The 21,526-nt window shown below is 43.6% G+C and overlaps 2 protein-coding genes across 6 annotated transcripts in view; both read right to left on the bottom strand.

Annotated features, from left to right (window-relative positions):
* Positions 1–7,060, bottom strand: part of kank2 (KN motif and ankyrin repeat domains 2) — a 30,960-nt gene extending 23,900 nt beyond the window's left edge. For all 3 annotated transcript variants that reach the window (XM_079519422.1, XM_079519423.1, XM_079519421.1), the window contains exon 1: positions 7,004–7,060. The gene's annotated coding sequence lies outside the window, so the exon portion shown is untranslated. The remainder of the gene's footprint in view (positions 1–7,003) is intronic.
* A 1,235-nt stretch (positions 7,061–8,295) lies between these two features.
* Positions 8,296–21,526, bottom strand: part of dock6 (dedicator of cytokinesis 6) — a 62,858-nt gene continuing 49,627 nt past the window's right edge. For all 3 annotated transcript variants that reach the window (XM_079519398.1, XM_079519397.1, XM_079519396.1), the window contains 18 exons: positions 20,482–20,608; positions 19,811–19,895; positions 19,148–19,244; positions 18,463–18,597; positions 17,731–17,883; positions 16,581–16,739; positions 15,988–16,088; positions 15,644–15,836; positions 14,197–14,340; positions 13,587–13,718; positions 13,434–13,448; positions 12,592–12,717; positions 12,383–12,472; positions 12,052–12,288; positions 11,591–11,734; positions 11,332–11,438; positions 11,063–11,236; positions 8,296–9,788 (listed from right to left, as the gene is read on the bottom strand). In XM_079519398.1, coding sequence (XP_079375524.1) covers positions 9,746–9,788; positions 11,063–11,236; positions 11,332–11,438; positions 11,591–11,734; positions 12,052–12,288; positions 12,383–12,472; positions 12,592–12,717; positions 13,434–13,448; positions 13,587–13,718; positions 14,197–14,340; positions 15,644–15,836; positions 15,988–16,088; positions 16,581–16,739; positions 17,731–17,883; positions 18,463–18,597; positions 19,148–19,244; positions 19,811–19,895; positions 20,482–20,608 — 2,262 coding nt within the window. In that variant the 3' untranslated portion in view covers positions 8,296–9,745. The remainder of the gene's footprint in view (positions 9,789–11,062; positions 11,237–11,331; positions 11,439–11,590; positions 11,735–12,051; positions 12,289–12,382; positions 12,473–12,591; positions 12,718–13,433; positions 13,449–13,586; positions 13,719–14,196; positions 14,341–15,643; positions 15,837–15,987; positions 16,089–16,580; positions 16,740–17,730; positions 17,884–18,462; positions 18,598–19,147; positions 19,245–19,810; positions 19,896–20,481; positions 20,609–21,526) is intronic.

Below are 21,526 nucleotides of genomic sequence, written 5' to 3' on the forward strand. Positions count from 1 at the left end.
AGGCTCAACAAACACAGCTGTACTGTAGAGCCTGGCATAACTCTTCCTAATTGAACCATCTCCTCCAACTTGGAACTGATGTTGATCAACCTCGGGTTGACCCTAAGTTTAACAATATTTTCCCATCCATACACTGCAAAATCCTTAAGTATCAATTTACATTTGAGAGTGTAAAAGTGCCCAAATGTTACAGTGGCTATGCCGACCGACTAAAATGCACTCAATGTGCCACTTAAAGCAATATTGCTCTTCTGTGACACGTGGCTCTCATCAGAAAACAGATAAGGTAAAAGGGAACCGGTCAGTTGTGATAGTCTGAGGTTTGATGGAGGAAGGGTTACAGGAAAGGCAGCTCCATCCATCTACTCCCCGGGGACCCAGAAACAACGCACTCACTTCCGCCTAGCCTAGGAGAAAGAGTAACAAGGAGAAAGAGTAACAAGGAGAAGGCCAAGACCAAATGAATGGAAGGGGAAGAAAAGGGGAAGCGAAGGAGAATGGTACAGTACGTTATAGTGAGAGTGGGGGGGGGGGGGGAGGGGGGGAATGGTACAGTACGTTATAGTGAGAGTGGGGGGGGGGGAAGAGGGGGAATGGTACAGTACGTTATAGTGAGAGTGGGGGGGGAAGAGGGGGAATGGTACAGTACGTTATAGTGAGAGTGGGGGGGGGAAGAGGGGGAATGGTACAGTACGTTATAGTGAGAGTGGGGGGGGGAGAGGGGGAATGGTACAGTACGTTATAGTGAGAGTGGGGGGGGGGGAGGGGGAATGGTACAGTATGTTATAGTGAGAGTGGGGGGGGGGGAGAGGGGGAATGGTACAGTACGTTATAGTGAGAGTGGGGGGGGAAGAGGGGGAATGGTACAGTACGTTATAGTGAGAGTGGGGGGGGAAGAGGGGGAATGTGAGAAAAAGAAAGGGGAGACTGAAAGAGGAGGGGGTGGCGAGAAGAAATGCAGTGGAGAGTTTTAGATGGAAACTTCTCGAATGAGAACACCATGACTGTTCGCAGATCTGGAATCCAGCAGTATGAATCATTTTAAATCCCACCACTGACACCAAGACCTCGTCTGCTCTTGTTAAGGAACATCCCAGCGATTAGACACATGGGTTTGCAATAGCTCCTGACCTACAGCAAAGTAAATAAGGTTTCAAAAGACCATTTCCCATGATTTAAAGTGGCTACGCCTTGAGAGATTAAAATCATTGGTGGATTCCACTAAACTAAAAATAGACCCACAATAGAGAATCACTGAGTGAGACGTATTGTTTGTATATGTAGCTAAAAATGAGTTCACTGTTTCTTTATGCAGATAAAAAAAACAGAGATTTGTGTTAAATGTGGAGTGCATAGCTCTAGGTCTGCAGATGTCTTTGTGTTAAATGTGGAGTGCAAAGCTCTAGGTCTGCAGATGTCTTTGTGCCTCCATGCATACTCTGGATCACAGATGGCTTCATTCAGCCAACTGGTCGTCCTGAATGAATAATTAATCAATAAACTACAAACCTCTCTGCTGAACAACTGCTGCACATGCACTGAATGTGGGGGCAGCAATGACATACAGTATTATCATCAAGAAAGGAGGAGGGTTATTTCACATGCCAAGCTGCTGAATGGTGCACATCACTGTAGGTCAAGAACAGCACCATGTTGAGTCCCTATTGTATGCCATTTATAGGTGAAAGTCAAAATATTTCAAAAACATACTGTACAAATAAATCGCGAAATATTTCAAAATGTTTCAGAAATAGTGAGACACTATTTTCACTGTTTTTTAAATGATTTAAAGTGGTTATTGAGGCTCTCATCACTCATACAGTATAGTACAGCAAGCTCTTGTGCTGTTGATCGCGTATGACGTATCTGTGACTCATTCATTCGGAGGTTGAACTGGTGACAGTGAAGTCATCATAGCACAGACGTGGAGGAGACATGCCCCTACAGGGCTGTGTGTGTGTGTGTGTGTGTGTGTGTGTGTGTGTGTGTGTGTGTGTGTGTGTGTGTGTGTGTGTGTGTGTGTGTGTGTGTGTGTGTGTGTGTGTGTGTGTGTGTGTGTGTGTGTCACTGTTTTTCACATTAAAGAGTGGTGGAATGGAGAAACAGACGGCACTAGTGGGGCTGGAGGGAGTGTTCTGGCGTTAAGGCCCAGCAGGGAGGGGTCTGCTGGAGGGAGTGTTCTGGCGTTAAGGCCCAGCAGGGAGGGGTCTGCCTGCTCACATTTCTACTGGAACAGGAGCAGAATAAACACCAAGCCAGTTGCTATTGGTCATTGTGCTGACCTCCGACAGGAAACTGCCTGAGCAAAAGGGTGGGGCCGAGGGACAGGAGAGGAGTGGCGCGCAAACAAAGACGCTGGAGAAGAAAAAACATAAAAAGGAGCTACAGGAGGAGAATTCCTGTACAGCGGCTGTGTGGAGATGGGGATTAGGCAAGAAACGAGCGTCACAGAGTGCTGTAAAGATCTGAGGAAGTGCAGGCCAGGGGTTCTGGGTTCTGGGGTCTGGGGAGGAGGCAGACACAGTCCAGATGGCAGTGTTTGTGTGTCGGAGAGCTGGTCAGAGCAGTGTTGGGGTTCAAAGCTCAGGTCAGCGTGTGTGCTGCTGTGTCACCAGGGGACAGCACAGCAGGGTGGAGGAAGTAATCTCACAGACGGTGCTGATGTAGTAAAGTGGTTTCCTCTCAGGGAACTCATCAATGGCTTCCTGCATGGTTTAACCCATTTAGGACCCGAGGGCGATTCTACAAAAGTCTTCTAAATCCTAACAGTTTTCTAAAAAATCACACCCGTGTGAACTGAGTGGTGTAAGGTTTTATATAGCATGATCAGCTGTGGTCTGACGTAATGTCTGACGTAATGAAATAAGGTAAGGTATTATGTAGCCTGATCAGCTCTGATCTGACGTAATGAAATCACACCCGGATGTGATTTCACAACTGGCTTTTTCTGTGCAGAGAAAATGACCATGGTTGCTACGGTCATCCAGTTCACCCGGGTGTGATTTAATTACGTCAGAAATTATTTTGAACATAGCAACCATGCTCATTTTTTTCTGCACACAAAAGCCAGTTGTAGGAGTGGTTTACACCACTCAAAAAAAGAAAAAGAAAAAAAAACTATGTTGCTTTATCCCAAACATTTTCATCTCAAGGACCCCCGTAATCATATGTATTTGGCCGCAGACACCCCCCTATCTCAAAATATTTAGTTCCAGCCTTCCAGGGAAACTAAAGGACAAAAATTAAAAAATGTAAATGTAAAAATATACTGTATATTTGCGATATGAGCTTGTATATCTGCTGTTTTTGAATAGCCAAAGTATAAAATAATGGTTAAAGTGGTTACACAGGTGTTTTCCCATGCAGGTTTAATGGGTTAATCTGAAGGCCTCTGTGAACACAGACTACAAAAGCAGATGAAGCCACCGTTCCCAAACGACTACATTCTGCTGGCTGGGTGTGCACTGCAGTGCTGAATGGAACTGTCCATCTTCTTTTTTTCAGGTGATTAGCGGATTAAAGGAGATTAAACCAGATTAGTCAAGCAGATAATGATTTTTTTTGCTCGTAGTACTTTAAATTCCTGATCAGACCATATGCCCGCTGCAAACATGACATGGTTTGGTTTGCCCGCTCAATTTAAATAAGTAAGGGTATTAACCCTTAAATCCTGACCAAAATCTCCTGGTGGGCGCTGCAGCCCACCAGCAACTGCAACTGACTGTTTACTTCACTTAGTAAACTGTTCTTCTAAACCTTCTGGTGTAAACAGAGGACGATTAATTAAGCCCTTCATTGGTATGTAGATCTATATTTTGTCATAAGTAAAAGCATAGCTATAGACTGACAACCTGACAAGGTGTTACTTCCAGCATAGTCAGCAATATCCTTATGCGCTTGAGACTGTTTTTTTAAACTTTTTGTGATTGATTTCATGTTTTTTTTTTACTATGTAGCACTCTGAGAATCTGTGTGAATGAAACATGCAATACAAATAAAAATAAAATACATCATTATTATTATTATTATTATTATTATTATTATATTGTTTTTGTTTGTGCATGTCTAATTGGAAGGGTAGGCGGTGTAAGGCTGGCCTTATCCATTGCAACACTCATCCTGGAACAACGTTGGAACAAGAATCCAGAGATTTAAGAGAAACAAATCATTATGAAATAGCAATTAAACCGACAACTTCACTGTCTGGGACTCTGGGGGTAGTGTTATGGTAATAGAGAGATAGCAGGCTATAATAACAAATATTAAAAGGTCTCTCCAAATGTTGTTCTAAGCCGTTAAGCTAAACAAAAATACCAGATCTACAAGCTCACAACGCCTGGCGATGCAATGTATTGTGGATGTCTTCATGCAACAAAGTAGCCTATCAATCAGGCTTAAATTAGCAGTATAGTGCAGGATAGCCAAGTGGTTCTCAAAGTGTGGTCCAGGGACCCCCAAGTCCTTGAGGGGGTTCAGGGGCATTCCAGCAAAAATGTGAGCAACAAAATCAGTTTAACCATTTTAACCCTATTGGATTTTTGAAATTAGCTGATCTACAAGCTCACAAAACACAATGCATACATTGATAATTATAGTGTAGATGTTTTTGTTTTGTTTTTGTTTTTCTGAAGATATTTTAGGGGCTTTTTGCCTTTATTGATAGATAAACAGTATAGGTTGACAGGAAACAGGGAGAAAGATGGGGGGGGGATCTGGATTACCAGCCTAGGTGCCCAGAGTCCAGAGCGCTAGCCGGGCCCAGGCCTATCTATGCCTAGGTGCCCAGAGTCCAGACCGCTAGCCGGGCCCAGGCCTATCTATGCCTATAGGTGCCCAGAGTCCAGACCGCTAGCCGGGCCCAGGCCTATCTATGCCTAGGTGCCCAGAGTCCAGACCGCTAGCCGGGCCCAGGCCTATCTATGCCTATAGGTGCCCACAGTCCAGACCGCTAGCCGGGCCCAGGCCTATCTATGCCTAGGTGCCCACAGTCCAGAGCGCTAGCCGGGCCCAGGACTATCTATGCCTATAGGTGCCCAGAGTCCAGACCGCTAGCCGGGCCCAGGACTATCTATGCCTATAGGTGCCCAGAGTCCAGACCGCTAGCCGGGCCCAAGACTATCTATGCCTAGGTGCCCAGAGTCCAGACCGCTAGCCGGGCCCAGGCCTACTGTATCTATTTTTTATTTTTTTTTATCTTGAAAAAGTTAGAAAAATGTGGATTATTTGTGAAACTTTTCAACAACACAAATCGTGTTATGCTGAAAAGGTCTGACTGAGAACCATTGGGAATGGGATATATAGCCTAAGACAGGCCATGCATGGCCCTAAAATATATATAATTTATCACCTGAATTAAGGTGACTTGATTGATTGATTGACATAAAAAGAGCCTGTCAGCTCAAACCCACAATGCAATAAAGTGTTGCACACAAACGTTAGTTTAAGTGTCTTACAGTATGCAACTACTGTATTTCCAGCAAAGGAATAATACTTATTTTGGTCAGTATAGATCTTGTTGAGCTGGTCATTTTGAAAGTAGCTCTCAAGTCCAAAAAGGGTGGCCTAAGATGTCACAACAAATATGCTATCAAGGGACAAGTGTGGCATGCTGAAAGAGTCCTCCTATCCCTAATGACCCTTGACACATATGGAGCAGCGGGTTCAGCGACATAATTTCATTAGTTTCGCTGAACCATCTAAATTGCCCGGCGTGTGGCCCACCGTGGAGTTTATAACCTTTACATTCCTAGCTGTTGAATTCCTCCGCAGAGCCCCTCATCGGTCCAGAACGCTGTAACCGAGTCCACCGTGAGACAAGGCAGACACATTCCATCCCTCCAGTCAGTGTGGCTGCAGAAAACTTAATGAAGGTAAACTCCAACTGAGCACAAATCTAAAGATGGAGACTATTACCACCAGCCCCGGGCAGCAATATGACAATGGGACTGAAATCATGCGAAGCCATAGAGGCTGTAGGACTACTGCTAATGGTGCTGTTAATTTAGGTCAAATAAACTACTAGAATAGGCGAGCCAAGTATTATTGTATTGTAGTATAGACAGATTAGACAAACAGCTGCGCGGCGCGCCTCAAACCCAGTGTCAAGTTAATTCAGTCTGTCTCCAAAATGTAACTTTGAGAACAACTTTTCTCAATTGTGCAACATCCCCACAAAGGGCTGTCATCGTGGGCTAAATCATCGATTCGTGGTGACCATCTTAACAAGCACGTTTGAGGGCAAAAAGCGGCAGAGAAAAACTGATGCACATCTGGAAGTAATGAAAACTCTCACAATGCATGATCCCACCCGCTAGAGTCTAAAGCAGCTATGGATGGATGGGGGAGTCTTTACATTAACGTATCACACATTGGCCAAATGATGTTGGGCATAAATAAAACAATAGGCTATATAACATATAGGATATAGTAGGCTACACAAATCATGACAAATGCATCATTGTCTAATAAACATGAAACTTTTAATAATAATAATAATATTTTTTTCCACCAGCTACGTTCAATGGAGGAAAACGTGTACTGTACTACTGTACATTAGAATAGAATGATGGTGATATTGCTATAGCAGCACGCACCACACAGCATGCATTGTGTGCGCTCCTCGGCGCACGAGTTTATCAATGATGCACACTGACTGGACTGACGCGCACAGCCACAGGCAGTATAGGGGACAGTCTAAAATATTACACAAATATTCGTTTAAATTCCCAACCCGTAAGCATGTCACCAGAGCGTTCTGGAATGCTCACCACGTTGAAAAATATGATTCAAAGCGGGGTGTTTTTTAAGGATAAACCCAAAACAGACCGTTACCCCGGAGAGAGAGAGAGGGAGGAAAGGGCTGGACCACGCTTCACAAAAGAAAAATAAATCTAATCCAAGACCGCATAACAATCTGTTGATTTAAATACATGTTAACACATCTAAAAGCCTCGTAAACAACCAACATTGCTATATGAGTAGCTATAATGCATGTTGTCCTTACCTGTCCTCTACATGGAAATCCTTTCAGACAGACGCTTTGGCCCAGGGGCTCTCTCTCTCTCTCTCTGACAGGGAGACAAAAACACTGCAGCCAAGATGCTCACAAAGACCTCCCTCCATCTGCTCTTAAAGGCACAGTCCGCCGCTACGTAGAAAACACAGTGGACACATAACCTCGCCTTTCCACCTCGGAGGAAAGCCTGGTGAGGCGAGGTTATGTAGTGGAAGTGGACACACTGTAGTCGAACCCAAGCCTCGTTTATACCCGGTTCCTTTCGGCAAGCCAAGCGACACCGTGCGATGATGAAGTTATATCCAAATACAACGTCCAAACCCCTATGGTCCAAACGTATTGCATCATAGTCTTGGATCAAGAGTAAGACTATTGATTGTTTGATTGATTTAAATATGTATTAACAGTTTGCAGAATTACAGACTATACTATAGGCCTATAGTATTTTATCGATTTTATATTTGCAAATCATATGATTTGCACATTTCAATCATCGTCTTAATCATCTAAATTGGGATGTGATAATGCATGAGGATATTGTTTTTCTCTAGTCGTGAAACGGCTATTAATGTTTCCGTTTGCATAAATCCTCTTCAAACTGGTAGGTTTGTGGTCTGTGGTCAGTCTGGTTAACTCATTTTTGGGTCTTGATTCGACTATAAAATCCTAATAACCCATTTGGTAGGCATAAGCTTCAATTTGTTTTATTTGCGTGTAATAGTTGTATTATATCTAATCACGTGACATCGTAAAACATGTCACATTTTCAAAATGGCTGAGAATATGGGGAAAAAACCCTCAATTCCATTCATTATTTTCAGGAGATATTTACGGATATGATTTCATAACATGATGTCATATGGCCATATTACAACTGGATGGGCACTGCATTGAGGAACTGCATACGCAGATAGATTCTGAGACATGGGGTTTGCATTGATTTAGTGTTAACTTGCATAGAAACATATGCCCTATCCATATGCTCAGGAAGAAACAAACAGCTAAACGGGACAAATTATTTAGGCCTATTCCTATAGTATACTACCCAGTTATGGTAGGGCAATATGAATATGAATATATGAATAATATGACTTAAATGTGCGATCTTTAGATCTGGATGGAGGTTAAGCTGTAATTAAGCTACATGTGAATGAAGATCAATGTTGTCATAACTGACACATTTAGAAGGATGTTGTGTAATTCATCAGTAGTAGGCTACGGTTATCCTTTAGCCGTTTCATTCAAATCTATACATAAACACAAATAACAGTGGCCCCAAATGAGAAAGAAGAAAACTTTAATAGAAGCAGTAAAAAAGTTTGACATGAATAAATAACAAGTACGCAGCTCTGATTGGTAAAAAAAACAAAAGAACATTTTGACCAACTTACAAAAGCAGAGATCATAATAGTAGTACAGTGGCAGGTGCTGGAGTTTGGATACAATAGTGCAATACAATAGCTACAGTAGTTCCAATACAGTAGTTTAGAAATCAGCTACATGGATTATAATTCTTCTGTAGCCAGTGGAAGATAAGATATAGGACACATGCTTTGACACCTGTTCAAATATAACCACAACAGGACATTCTTAACAGGAAAATTAAGGTATTCCATTAAGGTACTCCATTTATAAATCAAACTACCGTTACACTTAAGGTCCTAGTTAAAAACATTCTTGGACTTGCATGACAGCTTGTCAGGGGCAGTGCTTCCAAGGCGAACATCTCTATTGTGACGGTTTTGGTCAGTGCATTCTAGTAGAATTTCACAGTGTTTTAAAAACAAAACATAAATCCAATTTAAAAACATTGTCTTGCCCATTTCTTCCCATGCTAATAAACCTTTACATCTTTAACTCCTACAGTATTGCCTCTCAGCAGAATTTGGACTGAGGCCTCTCAAGTGTGGAAAGTACGATCCTTATCTCTGCTCTATAATGAATTCGTATAATGAGAGATGGGCGGATGAATGTGAGAACTTGATGACGGAGGAATGTCAGTTATTTGGTATGTTGATACCAGAGAAGCTCCCTGGGAAGATTTAGTTTGTTTTGTATGTCAGTTTACTACTGCTTGGTCCCGTAACACAATGAAGTAAAACAAAAATAACTGAACTGAACTTTCAGAAAGGACACAAGACTCTATGAGTGACGGGCCCTCACTCATTTCACAGTGCTAGTAACAGCCCTTTCAACAGCAAACATGACATATACACAGGCAAATGGAAAGAAACCGCGATCCTCTGCAGTCGAGCAGACACACTCTAACACAAACAAGGGATCCAAAACAAACGCGCAATTACAGAAGTTGCTCAGAGAGTGCCTGGATGCCGGGCAGGTGGGCGTTCTATAAAAATCTAAAATCACCACGTCATTCCATGCCATGGGTGCTTCGTGGCCGGACTACCCTTGAAGGCAGGAACTCAGATTCTCAGGAGACAGAACCGTACACCAAATGACTATGTTTACAGTGCAGATAAACGTCCAGTATAAACAGATGAGGGTTTTTCTTTTTCCTATAGGAGTGAGATACAAATGAGGGAGGGGTGAAGGGGGGAGAACTAATGAGTGGCGATCTGGGTGGTAGGCAGGTGCGGTTGGGGGGGAGGATGCAGTCTTTGCCCGTGTGCTCATGACAGTTGGTGTGGGCTGGGGCGCTAAAAGGATATAATGAGACACATTTTCTTAAGCTTGTACTGTAGTTTCTTCTTTTTGCCGGGCCTCTGCTCTTCAGCAGTCCACTTTGCGAAGACTAGAGCGGCTGTAGGAATTCCTATGAGAAGACAACAAGGCAAAGTTGAATGTTGACATTTTCAGTTCGGTTGCTCCATTTCGTATTGTTGTGTAACATTTTGGTCACTTCTAAAAAATGTTTTAGACGTGGTTAAATTGACAAAGAAGACTCACTCATAACTACTGAACAAGTGATCAAATGAGCAATATAAAAGTGTGAATGGTGCCTCATCAGGCCAGCTGGAGGTGATGCACCTGTCAATTATCAGTTGACACTATTGAATAGTGCTGCACGATTCTTGCTCAAATGTGAATCTTGATTTTCCTCCACAATAATTGATTCTCGAGAATCACGATTCTCACACATTTAGTGTCTTTAGTCTGTAGTCGCTGAACATTACTACATTCAAAATGCGGCACCTGGAGCCAACTACTGTGGCTTTAAACAGACATCAAAGTGCTTGACTTAAACCTCTCCTAAAGTCTCTCTCTTGTAGCAAAACACATAAGAGTAAATATGGTGATTTTGGGTGTGACAGTACAGTAAGAGTACAGTACAGTTGAGGGTACAGTAGAGGGACCCCACACTGTAACTGTCATTTCTCAACCGTTTCGGACGCGAGGCGGCTCGCCGGAATCGTGCCGGCACCCTGGGTGCGTTCCTGTGGGTCTGGAACTTTCGCCCCCCCGGGACCCCCACGCGGAGTTGCACCACTCACTTCACACGGGTGTGATTTTTCGATTAAATGTGCAGCACCACTATTGAATGAATTCAACATTATTCCAGTTGATAGCTGGTAATCAGCTGTGTCTGTCATCAAGCTGCAGAATGAAAGGAACTAGTTGAACCCAGCGTTGCTATCATAATGTTGTTCTGGCTCATGCAGTTTGTCTATGGTTCTGCTTTGTATTATAAACCTGACAGTTCTCCAACCATTAGTTACATGCTGCTGCCAAAAGCAGTGAAAAACACAAATGATATACTGTTAGTTTCTATATAGCAAATCAGGTTCCAGCATTTCAACAATTGCACCAGGCACCTCCTATATAATTAATGTTCAACATGGTCGTAGAACATGTGTTAGGCCATTTAGCATCCATTTAATCTATCATGTAGCAGGCCATTATTGTGGGTCCTGTTACTACAAGTCACGTATGAAACACGAGTCTGGAACCTTGGGGTACAATATGGTTAGGTGTCATGTTGCTATTGTTGTGCTTCACATTTTGTAAAGCAGCGTTTCTCTGTGGAGGAGTGTGAGGTCATTTTGTGTACCGGTCTGCGTGGGCGGCATGTGCAGCGTCTCGAGTTACCGTTGTGTTTGTGCAGCGGGAGCCGGCAGGGACCTGTACAGCTGGGGGATCTTGCGGTTGATGAGGGGACCCAGGGCTTCTTTCAGCTTATTGTAGTTCCTCTCCATTTCCCTGTGGTAGTCCTTCTGATCTGGACCAATCAGGGTTTTGTTCTTCCTCAGGGCGTCCTCACACCTGCATGACAAGAGCAGAGTGAGACACAGGGAGTCAAGGCTTTTGTTTTGATTGGTTCTTCTGTGGTGTCTGGGGCTTCGGCCGTGTGTCATCACCTCTTCGTGAAGTCCTTAAAGCAGAGGCGCAGCTTGTTGTGATGGCGGAACAGCTTGGGGTCATCAGGAATGTCGGAGAGGAAGACCTGCGCCACCTCGAGGGGGCCCTGTGAGGGAGAGGAATGGGTTACATATCTGCATAGGAATGTCTGCTAGTTCCTTACATCTCACTAACAAATATAAACCCTTTCATGGTGTATTACTGTACATGCTGTAAAATGACCAGTTGCTCTTGCTCTCTAAATAGAAATACAAGCACCTGGTTGACTGTCGTGCCCACAGAACCCTGCAGCACCATCTGCAGCATCTTGGAGTCGGAAGGCTCCTGGGTGGTGGCAAAGGCCAACTCCTGAGTCTTCTTCTGCATATCCTCAATGGCCACTTCCATGGGAACCAGAATGATCTGGACAATCAAAGCAATCAAAGTCACTTAAAAGTCTGGTTTTGCGCTTATATGTGATTTATTTATAAATTATATTATATCATTTACATTTGGCCAAATGAGCATAAAACCGTCACAACACTAGGACATGCACACAAGCATCGAGCATGTACCATGCAGTGTTTGCCACTGAACACTTTCACGTTTGTGAAGCTAAATTCATAAACTACACACACATTGTCAAAGGAAGCAGCTTTAGAATAACCAAACCAATAAACAAACCATGAAATTAATTCAAACCAGGTTATTCTATTTATGTTCCAGACACTCATCCATACCTCCTCTTTGTGGATGACGTTGATGCGTGTCTTGATGTAGGGGAATGCGTGCGAGGTGGTCAGTATGGTCTTGCGTTTGTACTGCTCATAAAGGTCGCCGTGGGCTCGGCCGTCCAACGTGAAGGGGGTGCAGTACATGAAGGTACGCAGGTTGTAGTTCTTGTCAAAGTAGGTGATTCTCTCCTTGAGCTCATAGGTGTCAAAGAAAGGCTCCACGTAGGTGATCTGGAGGTAGGCCTGAAAGGAAGACAAACACAGTGAGTGCAAACACCTGTTCTGACAAATGGGTATTAGACTGTATGAGCGTTCACTTTGTCTCTCTGGCTTGTACCTTATTGGGATCCATTTTGTTCTTATCCACATGGTTGGAGTCCTTTATAATTTCCACCACATCCTCCCCAAACCGCTCTGAATAAAACTCCTGTATTAAAACCCCACCACACCCCAAACAAACAAACAGGAAATCAGTCATCTTTACAAATATTTAGCTCAGCGCCACAAAGAAATCATTCAGGCTTGTTTTAGCTGCAGATGACGTGCCTCCAGCCTGTGGGAGATCTCCGCCAGCTTGGTGATTGACGGTTCCTTGTAGACAAACTCCTGCTCATCCAGGTCTCCAAAGCGACAGCCATAGAAGCCCACCCGGAAGTAAGTCCCAAACATTCTCTACACACTGAAGAGGAGATGAAAGAGAAGAGCGGATTGAAGGGTGTTGCGGAAAAACAAACAAACAAAAAATGCTGATGACCAAAGATTAGACAGGAATAACAATCCATTTCAGAACGAGCATACACAGTGGCTTAGGAAAGAACGATAGATTAGTGACTATGAATTACCTAAAGTGAGCTAGAAATTAAAGAACCTCCTCCCACCCCCTTCCCCCCGCAGCCCATCAATATTCCCTGTCATTCTCCAGTGTGATGGATAAACCCCAAATGAAAACATTCCTTCTCTAGAAAACAACATTGCATGTTTACCAACAGAAATATGACAATCCTGGGGGACAGTGTGAAAACATACTGTTAAGACAGAAATTGAGTGCTTTCTGCCTTTAGTTGACATGTTGCAACATTTAAAACCAGCTGAAACCACAAAGATCAACGAGCAGGCTCAGGAAAATTGAATCCAGTTGCTCTCGTAACATGGGCTTCACCCAACTATGTGAAAGTGTGAGGGCCAGCCATTTGTCTGAATAAGTGCAGGGAGATGTTTTAGTGCAATTTCACTCACCAATAAAATGTTATTCAAACGGGCCAGGACCAGGGAAGAAGCCACAGGAAAGAAAGGGAAAACATCAGGTTTAATTCAAATTAAGTAGCTGTAACTGTTGTAAAGTATGTCTGATAAATATAAACATGTTTAAGTAAAGATAAATGTCTTACCTCCCATCCTGAGCTCTAGAAGAGTTGAGGAAAAACATCAAAAATAAAAGCATGTGTGAGATGAACATCAAGTGAGAGATTATTTTCTAATCTATTTCAACAAATAAAACCCAGTCCAGCACTCCTGAGAGCAGGATGGAAGCGTGAACTCACCTGGTTGTAGACTTTGTTGAAGGCCTCTTGCAGCTTGCCGTGGACAGTGGAAAGCTTCTTGAAGTCTCGGTTGGCCTCGTGGATGGGCAGCAGGATCTTGTACACTTCATTTATGGCCTCATACATGGCAGCCTGAAACACATGTTGGCACATAATCTATGTGCTTGTGGGCTGACAGCGGCCGAAAGATAGGGAGGCAACCCCAGAAGCTGGTTCCATCCACAGATGGCGGGGTTGATAGTATTATGCACTGGTGAACGGTGGAATGTACATGTATGTGTGTACTGTGTATGTGTGCAACGAATAACATAAATAACATAAACATAAAAAATAACATAAATAATCAATTTAATAATCGCTTTATGTGTATGAATTAGGGCTTAAGTGACTTAAGTGACTAAACAAAACCAAAAAACATTGATAGAATTACGAAAATAATGTGTGTGTGCGTTGGTAAATGTCCTGTTTGGCCGCTGTTCATGTCTAGTCTACTGTCTATAAAGTGCTGTCTATAAAGTGCACAGTCAGTGCAAATGAATAAATGCATTATCTGGTGGGTGAAATGGACAATAAAGGGACTTGACACAACTATGAGCTGTGTTATCCGTACCATGTTGAAAGAGTTAGCCGCTTGCTCCAGGAGACCCACCAGACCAGACTCACTGAAGTACTTCCCCGCACAGATCCCCTCCTCCTCTGGAGACAGGATGTCATCAGACACCGCAGACTCCTCCAGCACGTTGGAGGAAACATTCTGCAGGTGGAAAAGGGAGAGACATGTCAAAACAAAAGTGTTACGTATGGCTGAGTGGAAGCCCTGCATGATGTGCACTGTTTATTTATTTTCATTATGCCAATAAGCTCCTCCCTACACACATTTCTGCTGTTGTCTCCTACTGGCTCACCTACGAGTGAGGAGCCCCCACCGGGAGGACGTAGAGCCTCTGTCCTACTCCTCCCACCCAACACTCCCTGGTGACAGGTGTCGCCCCCAGCCCGTAGGATTACGTGCAGTGACAAATATCACCCTCCCGGCCCGGCTTCCTTCCCCTGAACACGGATCAAATTGTGTTGGTGTTGTAGACGCTCAACAAAGTCGCATGCACCACGGTGGACACTTTACCACTGCGCCACCTGAACCCTGATGTGCACTGTTGCACACAACTTGTGGGTATGTTTTGTGCTCTCTAAACTACCTACTGTACCTCCTCTAGGAATGGTGAACCTGAAATCAACTAACCACTTAAACCACATTATACTGTGTTGCCCGAGGTCCCACAAAGCTCTGTACTAGCTCCTCCTTTTTTCCCTCTAAACAAAACCTCTTTCTCTGAAAATAGCAATCTCCAAGCTTCTAGATCTGCTATTTTCACTGAATGTTTGCCTGTTTTGCCAAACGTTCGTCTATTATGACATGCTCCAAATAGAGACGCTAGGGTTCATGTGGTTAGGAATCAGACTAAACGTGCGCACACACACACACACACACACACACACACACACACACACACACACACACACACACACACACACACACACACACACACACACACACACACACACACACACACACACACACACACACACACACACACACACACACACACACACACACACACACACACACACAGCAGCCTTTTTGGGTATTGTATTTTTCTTTCCTTTTCCATCATTGTTTATCCCTCAGGCTTGCTTTTTTTGTATGTCAGGTTTTGTTATCATAGTTTTGGGTGGGAGCTTACTGCTAGTCCAGTTATCAAGCTTTGTTTGGGTTTAGTGTGGTTTATCTTTGGTTTCGGTAGTTTATGTGGACAAGAGCTGGGTTCACACGGCCCATTGCATGGCTGGCTCAGTAGCTTACCCATCATCTGTTCTGTGTGGCTGGGATCTCCAACCCGTTTCATTTGTTTTCTTTTGTACTTTTGAGTATGGCTTTACTTTTCATCTCCCCAAGTTCTTGCCATATTTTTCTAGCCGAGACTTTAGTCATTTACAGAGGCCCTCAACATATGTGTGACTCATTCATGAGTTTAATCCAATATCAAACCCACGCTAACCTGAAAGGTGACACAACCGATGGGCAGGTAGCGACAGTCCTCCAGCATGTTGAGGTACTCTGCCACTAGGGCAGCACTGTGGACCAGGCAGTGGGCCGCTTCGGCGTGGTTCCCCCTCTCAGAGTGCTTCCCGGCCATATTCTGTAGCCACGTGAGACGGAGGTCTGGAGAGTTCTGGTAGCCCTTAGCAATCCTAGAGAGAGACACAGAGGGAAAGATCAAACTACAACGAGATGAGACTCGCCAAGCAAGGCTGGACTTATATAATGAACAGATTGCAAGAACATGTTGCTGTACATGCGAGTACCTGTACATCAGGTCAATGAGCATCTCTGGGTCAGTACCTGTACATCAGGTCAATGAGCATCTCTGGGTCTTGCTGATGTTCTTTCATCTTGACAGTGTCGGTTAGAATCATGTGCAGGTTGAAAACCAGATCTTGGACCTATGAGTTGAGACAGCAACTCAGCACGACCTGCTTCAACATCACCACTGCAGACAGACTACTTTTCTACATTCTACCTTTTCATTCTACTACGGATGCTGTAAAGACTAGAGTGACGGCTGTGATTGTAGCCTATACCTGTTTCCTTAACACTTAAGGTCCTTAACGAGTAAATTCATACATATTGATGCTTTTATTCAGAGCGAAAAATCGATCTTGTTTCAAAAATACATTATGTCGCTTTATTGCTGCGTAATATTTGTGTTCCGTGTGGATGTAGTACACAATCAGGAGTTTAACTTACCGTAATGTGAATTAATCCCACAAAATAAACGCTCGCAGTGTGTAATGACCTTCATTCTTCTATCACATGGTAGTAATAATAAAAGGTCCATGGAGCTTTCTCCGTCCTTGCACTTTGTAAGTTGCATAAGATGAGATCATCTGCTAAATGCCTATAGGACTTTTTTATACTTGTGTGTTCACATGTACCTGCTCTGGGAAGGGTGTGTCCCTCAGTTCATGGTCCTCTTCAGCGTACGTCAAGATGGTTTTCAGAGAGTGCCGGAGGTGCTCCTCGTTGAAGTTCTGAGACGTTCCCACCAGGGAGGACAGAGACATGGTCACCTGCATCTTCACCCTAGCAAAGTTCTGGGTCCAAGACCAAGGTGTTGCACAACATCATCATTGTGAACACAAATGTACTCCAGGTTTGATGATGTATTCCCACACGTGTGTAGTCTGTGGATAAATTACTGTCTCGTCTTCCATGGTTATGAAAATGTATCAAAAATGCAAAGCTAAAGACTTTGGATTAGTCACTGCACTTCAACCTCTTGTAAAGATGAGTGTGATCCTCTCACTATAGGACAATAGTATGAGGAGGGGGTTTTCACTGGAGCACACTGATGGACTTATATTACGGGGTGACAGGTTGGCATTGACATAATGTGTAATGTATGCTCTAGGAAATTTGCGACACATTGTGAGATTGTAGATTGTACAGTATAAAGAAGTATAAATTGGGTCTTAAAGATCACCACCACAGAGTTAAAGTTCGCTGGTTTGATTCCAGCTGGACACTGGTGACAGGAGACTGTACAGTACAGGGTGCCCACTTTCCCCGAGAGCCCTTGAGCATTGCCCTGCAGCTGAACCAGTGCTCTGAAATCTCTGATTTTCTGTACGAAAATGCATGTGTTCGCTCACAATGAAGAGACATTCTTATATTAATGGTAAATGGTGCATTTATATAGTGCTTTTATCCAAAGCGCTTTACATAGATTGTGCATTACATGTACCCATTCACACACACACACACACACACACACACACACACACACACATTCATACACCGATGGCAGAGGAAACCATGCAAGGCAGTGAGGCACAAACCTGCACATCAGGAGCAATTAGGGATTCAGCGTCTTGCTCAAGGACACTTCGACGCTAACTCTGGGGGAGCCCAGGATCGAACTGGGAACCTCACGGTTCCTATCTGGCTGTTCTACCAGCCACTGTACCCCCAAGCCACTGCCGCCCCACTTATCAAACTCTATTTTCCATCAGTCTGCTCCAGTGCTTTCCTTTTCTAACTAAACACACTCACGTTCTCCTTTCCAACAGAACTGAACACACTTACATTTCCGATCTCAAAGTTCTGCCTCATGAGCAGATAGAGTGAGGCGGAGGCGTGGCTTCGGACGGGCGCCACGCTGCTGCCGCAGTGACGCAGCAGACGCAGACACAGGTCAGCACACAGCTCAGTGTCCTCTTCAAACAGCATCTCTGGAAACTACGCATGCACGCACAACAAAACTGTTACTTTTCAGGATTCAAATTCAAAAACAGTAAAAACACTTTTGATGTTTTAGTGTGATGCTGTAGTATGATCAATTAGGCCCTAATTGATCATACTACAGTATCATACTAAAGTAGGGATTCCCAAACGGTGGTGCGTGCACCCTCTGTGGTGCGAGCGCCTTCTGCAAGTATATGCAGAATATATTGTATGCCATATTCAGGTTCATGCATATATGTGGATATAGGAAATAGCTATATACAGTATCTTATGCAACATATATGCATGTGGACAATTTCAAATAATATGTCACATATGTTGCAAATAAAAATATACTATATTTCATTTCCATGTAGGGGGTCTGTTAGCTAGGTTGGAAGGTAACAGGGGGTGCACGGCCAAAAAAAAAAGTTTGTTAATCGCTCCACTAAAGCGTCAACGGTATTTTATTAGGGCATCCATTAACGGGGGGGGGGAAAAGTTATAATATGGACATAAGAGGTTTCTGCTTGACAGCAACGATATCATTGCTTTTATATTCTGTAATGTCAAAATGGACCATTATTCCGTCACCTTGTAGACCAGAGCCCTCTGTGTGGTGAAACAGTGCTGCAGGAAGAGGGCGCTCTGGTTCCCTGCCATGCTGTGGAGGAGGACCCTCAGCACACCGCCCAGGACACTCTCCTTCAGCTCCGACGCTACCACCGTCTGAACACAACACCACGCATTTAGATTGACTGAAAGCAGCACTATGTAGTTCGGGGTTATCAGTTCAGTGGCCACTTTGGACACATAACATGGCAGCCAACATCTTTCATTTCATTACCCAGCGAGGACACGCTGTGATTGGCCAGTCATCGCTTTGACTGGCAGTTCTGCCTTGGTGCCTTCCTTGGCAAATGCCAGGATGAAACTCATCGTCTCCCCTATAGTAATACAGTGTAATACAGTATAATGTTTGTGTAAGACAAAAATAGCCGATTTGCTCAGACACTATGACGTAAAATTCTTCATTCATTGTCAATGGGAATTTAATGTTTGTGTAAGACAAAAATCTACACTAATAGCTGAATATAGGAGGGGCTAGCCCCCTTAAAAAAAGGTTCCATAGCGCTGCTTTAACTCTGACGGTTCAAACATGGTCCATGTGGAAACGTTTGTACCCTCTTCGAGTTACAGGTGGACAAATGAACACTGAGTGTGCCATCTGAGTGTGCCATCTGAAACAATGTCACGGTTTGATCTCTGTGCTTTTTACCGTGACTATGGTCTCCAGTGTGTCCAGCACGATCAGAGAGGCCTCGGTAGCCAGGTTCCCGTCCACCACAGATTCCTGCTCCATCTCAGCCTTAGTCCTGTAAATAGACGACTAGCATTAGCAGCATTTTCACGATTTTTTCAAAAATAGCAGACCTACAAGCTCATAGCGCGGCACTTGGTGCTGCGCTATGAGCTTGTAGATCTGCTATTTTTCAACAGCTAAAGTATGACATAATGCTTAAAACACCAAAAGGGGTTCCCGTTCAGATGGATTAACGAAGCATGCAGTATGTTTAATACAGTCAAAGACTGAGACTAGGGCTCCAATTAAGAGATAATTTTCATAATTACTTAATGCGTCTGTGTGATTCATTTAGACCATAATAAGGGTACAAAAATCATAACAGACATCTTGCTTAAATTTACCTTACAGTCTATAATATTTAACAAAGACAAACATTTGCATTGTGGTGCAAATAAATAGCACATATTTGCATGCTACATCGCCAGATACAGTATATTATTCTACTCCTAAAATTGTAATCCAATCAACGGTTTCACCCCTAAGTGAGATGAAAGAAAAAAGGTTTTAATTGAATCTTTCATAATATATCCCTTGTGAGACACAGTTTAAATTTGACTTCACATGTAAATGACCCACTTATCAACTCTGTCTGTGTTCTGTCTCCAGTGAGTAACATTCTTCCTCCATCTAACGTTCTCCTGGCTTCCGTAGGGACTCCGCTCTGGAACACACATACGCAACACAGGCATTTACCGAATGAACGCACACACATACGCAACACAGGCATTTACCGAATGAATGCACACACATACACAACACAGGCATTTACCAACACACAGACATACACCACACAGGCATTTACCAACGCAAACATGAGTATTACGCCTGATTCATATTTCATACCCGTTTTGTGCATCGTGTCGAGCAACAACCAGGGGTTTTTATTTTGATTTAGGGTGCCTGGATCTGGCTTGGATGTTACAGGGAGTGTGTGTCTTTCTGTGTGTGTGTCTCTGGTGTCGGTAATATGGCAGACTGAAGTGTATGACCAATGTTGACTGTGAATACGTTCATGTACATGTGTCGTTTACATTCTGGACTTGTTTGGATTCAAGCACCGAGACACATGTTGTGTCAAGCGTGTGGGACATCAGAAGCAACTGAAAAAAGGTTGTGCCCTTGATAATGTATTCTATAAATGTGGACTCAAATAAAGAAATTGAAATTTATGTATGTATGTGTGCGTGCGTGCGTGCATGCGTGCACGCGCACGCACGCACGTACGCACGCACACGTGCGGTAGTCACCTCTGCTGCGGCGCACCATCTCCTGTCGTGCTCCGATGGTTCCCAGTATGGCCTCCTCCAGGCGGGCCTTCATGTCCTGAGACTTCTTGAACGTCAGGCTGTTGATCCTCTCCAGAGTCTTCTTGCCCTGCAAACACCGCCATGGACAACAATGGACATCAATGACAGTAGATACACACACACACACACACACACACACACACTCTCTAACATGAGGTGGAAGATTGTTCCACAGTGTGGGCGCTACAACAGAAAACTATCTGCCTGGGTCTTTCAGCATTGCTGGTGGGTCCCTGCTGGTCGAATGTCTTTTTGAAAGGGGGTCTGTGGACAAATACAGATCAATTTGGGCATCCTTGACATAAAATGGTTTGAGAACCACTTGGTGTAGTGTGCTAGGAACTATATTGATATTGCAGTATAGTAAAAAATAAAATAAAAACGGTAATATAAAAAGTGGGAACAAAAGCCAAGGCCAATCTAAAAGGTTCAAAACATTAGGAGGCTGACCTCAGTACACTGTGATGCAACACAACACAGCTGCAGTTAATTCATGTGTGCGTTGGATTTAGGTGTGCCAATGTGCAAGCACAGATAGTATTAATACTGTAGACTACTGTCAATGCCTGCACATTGGCACATCCAAATGTAACACACCCACTATTAAATTGAATAGCTGCAGATGTGTTGCTTACGTTGAACCTACAAATATGTCTACATAACATGCTAAATCACATTTTTGCCTTTTGTAAAAAACTGCAAGGTCGTCATGGATAGTGCTACTGCCTGGGGGTTTCGTTACTCTTTAATAACAAAGTACAATTACTGTACATAATATAAAAGTAACTGTAGTGTGTTCTGTGCCAAGTAAAAGTATTCCAAACTAAAGCAGAGGATAATAACAAATTGGGCATTGCAGTGAGAATCCTCAGTGGTAAAGGTCCTTGTGGCTCTAATAACAGCTGAGTACACAGTACATTCCTAAGTGGGAATTTGTCCATTTGTAACTATGTCTGTGTACAAAATGTTAAGGTTACATTTGCAC

Source organism: Electrona antarctica, assembly GCF_951216825.1.
Source record: "Electrona antarctica genome assembly, chromosome: 14".
In the NCBI taxonomy this organism is placed as follows: domain Eukaryota; kingdom Metazoa; phylum Chordata; class Actinopteri; order Myctophiformes; family Myctophidae; genus Electrona; species Electrona antarctica.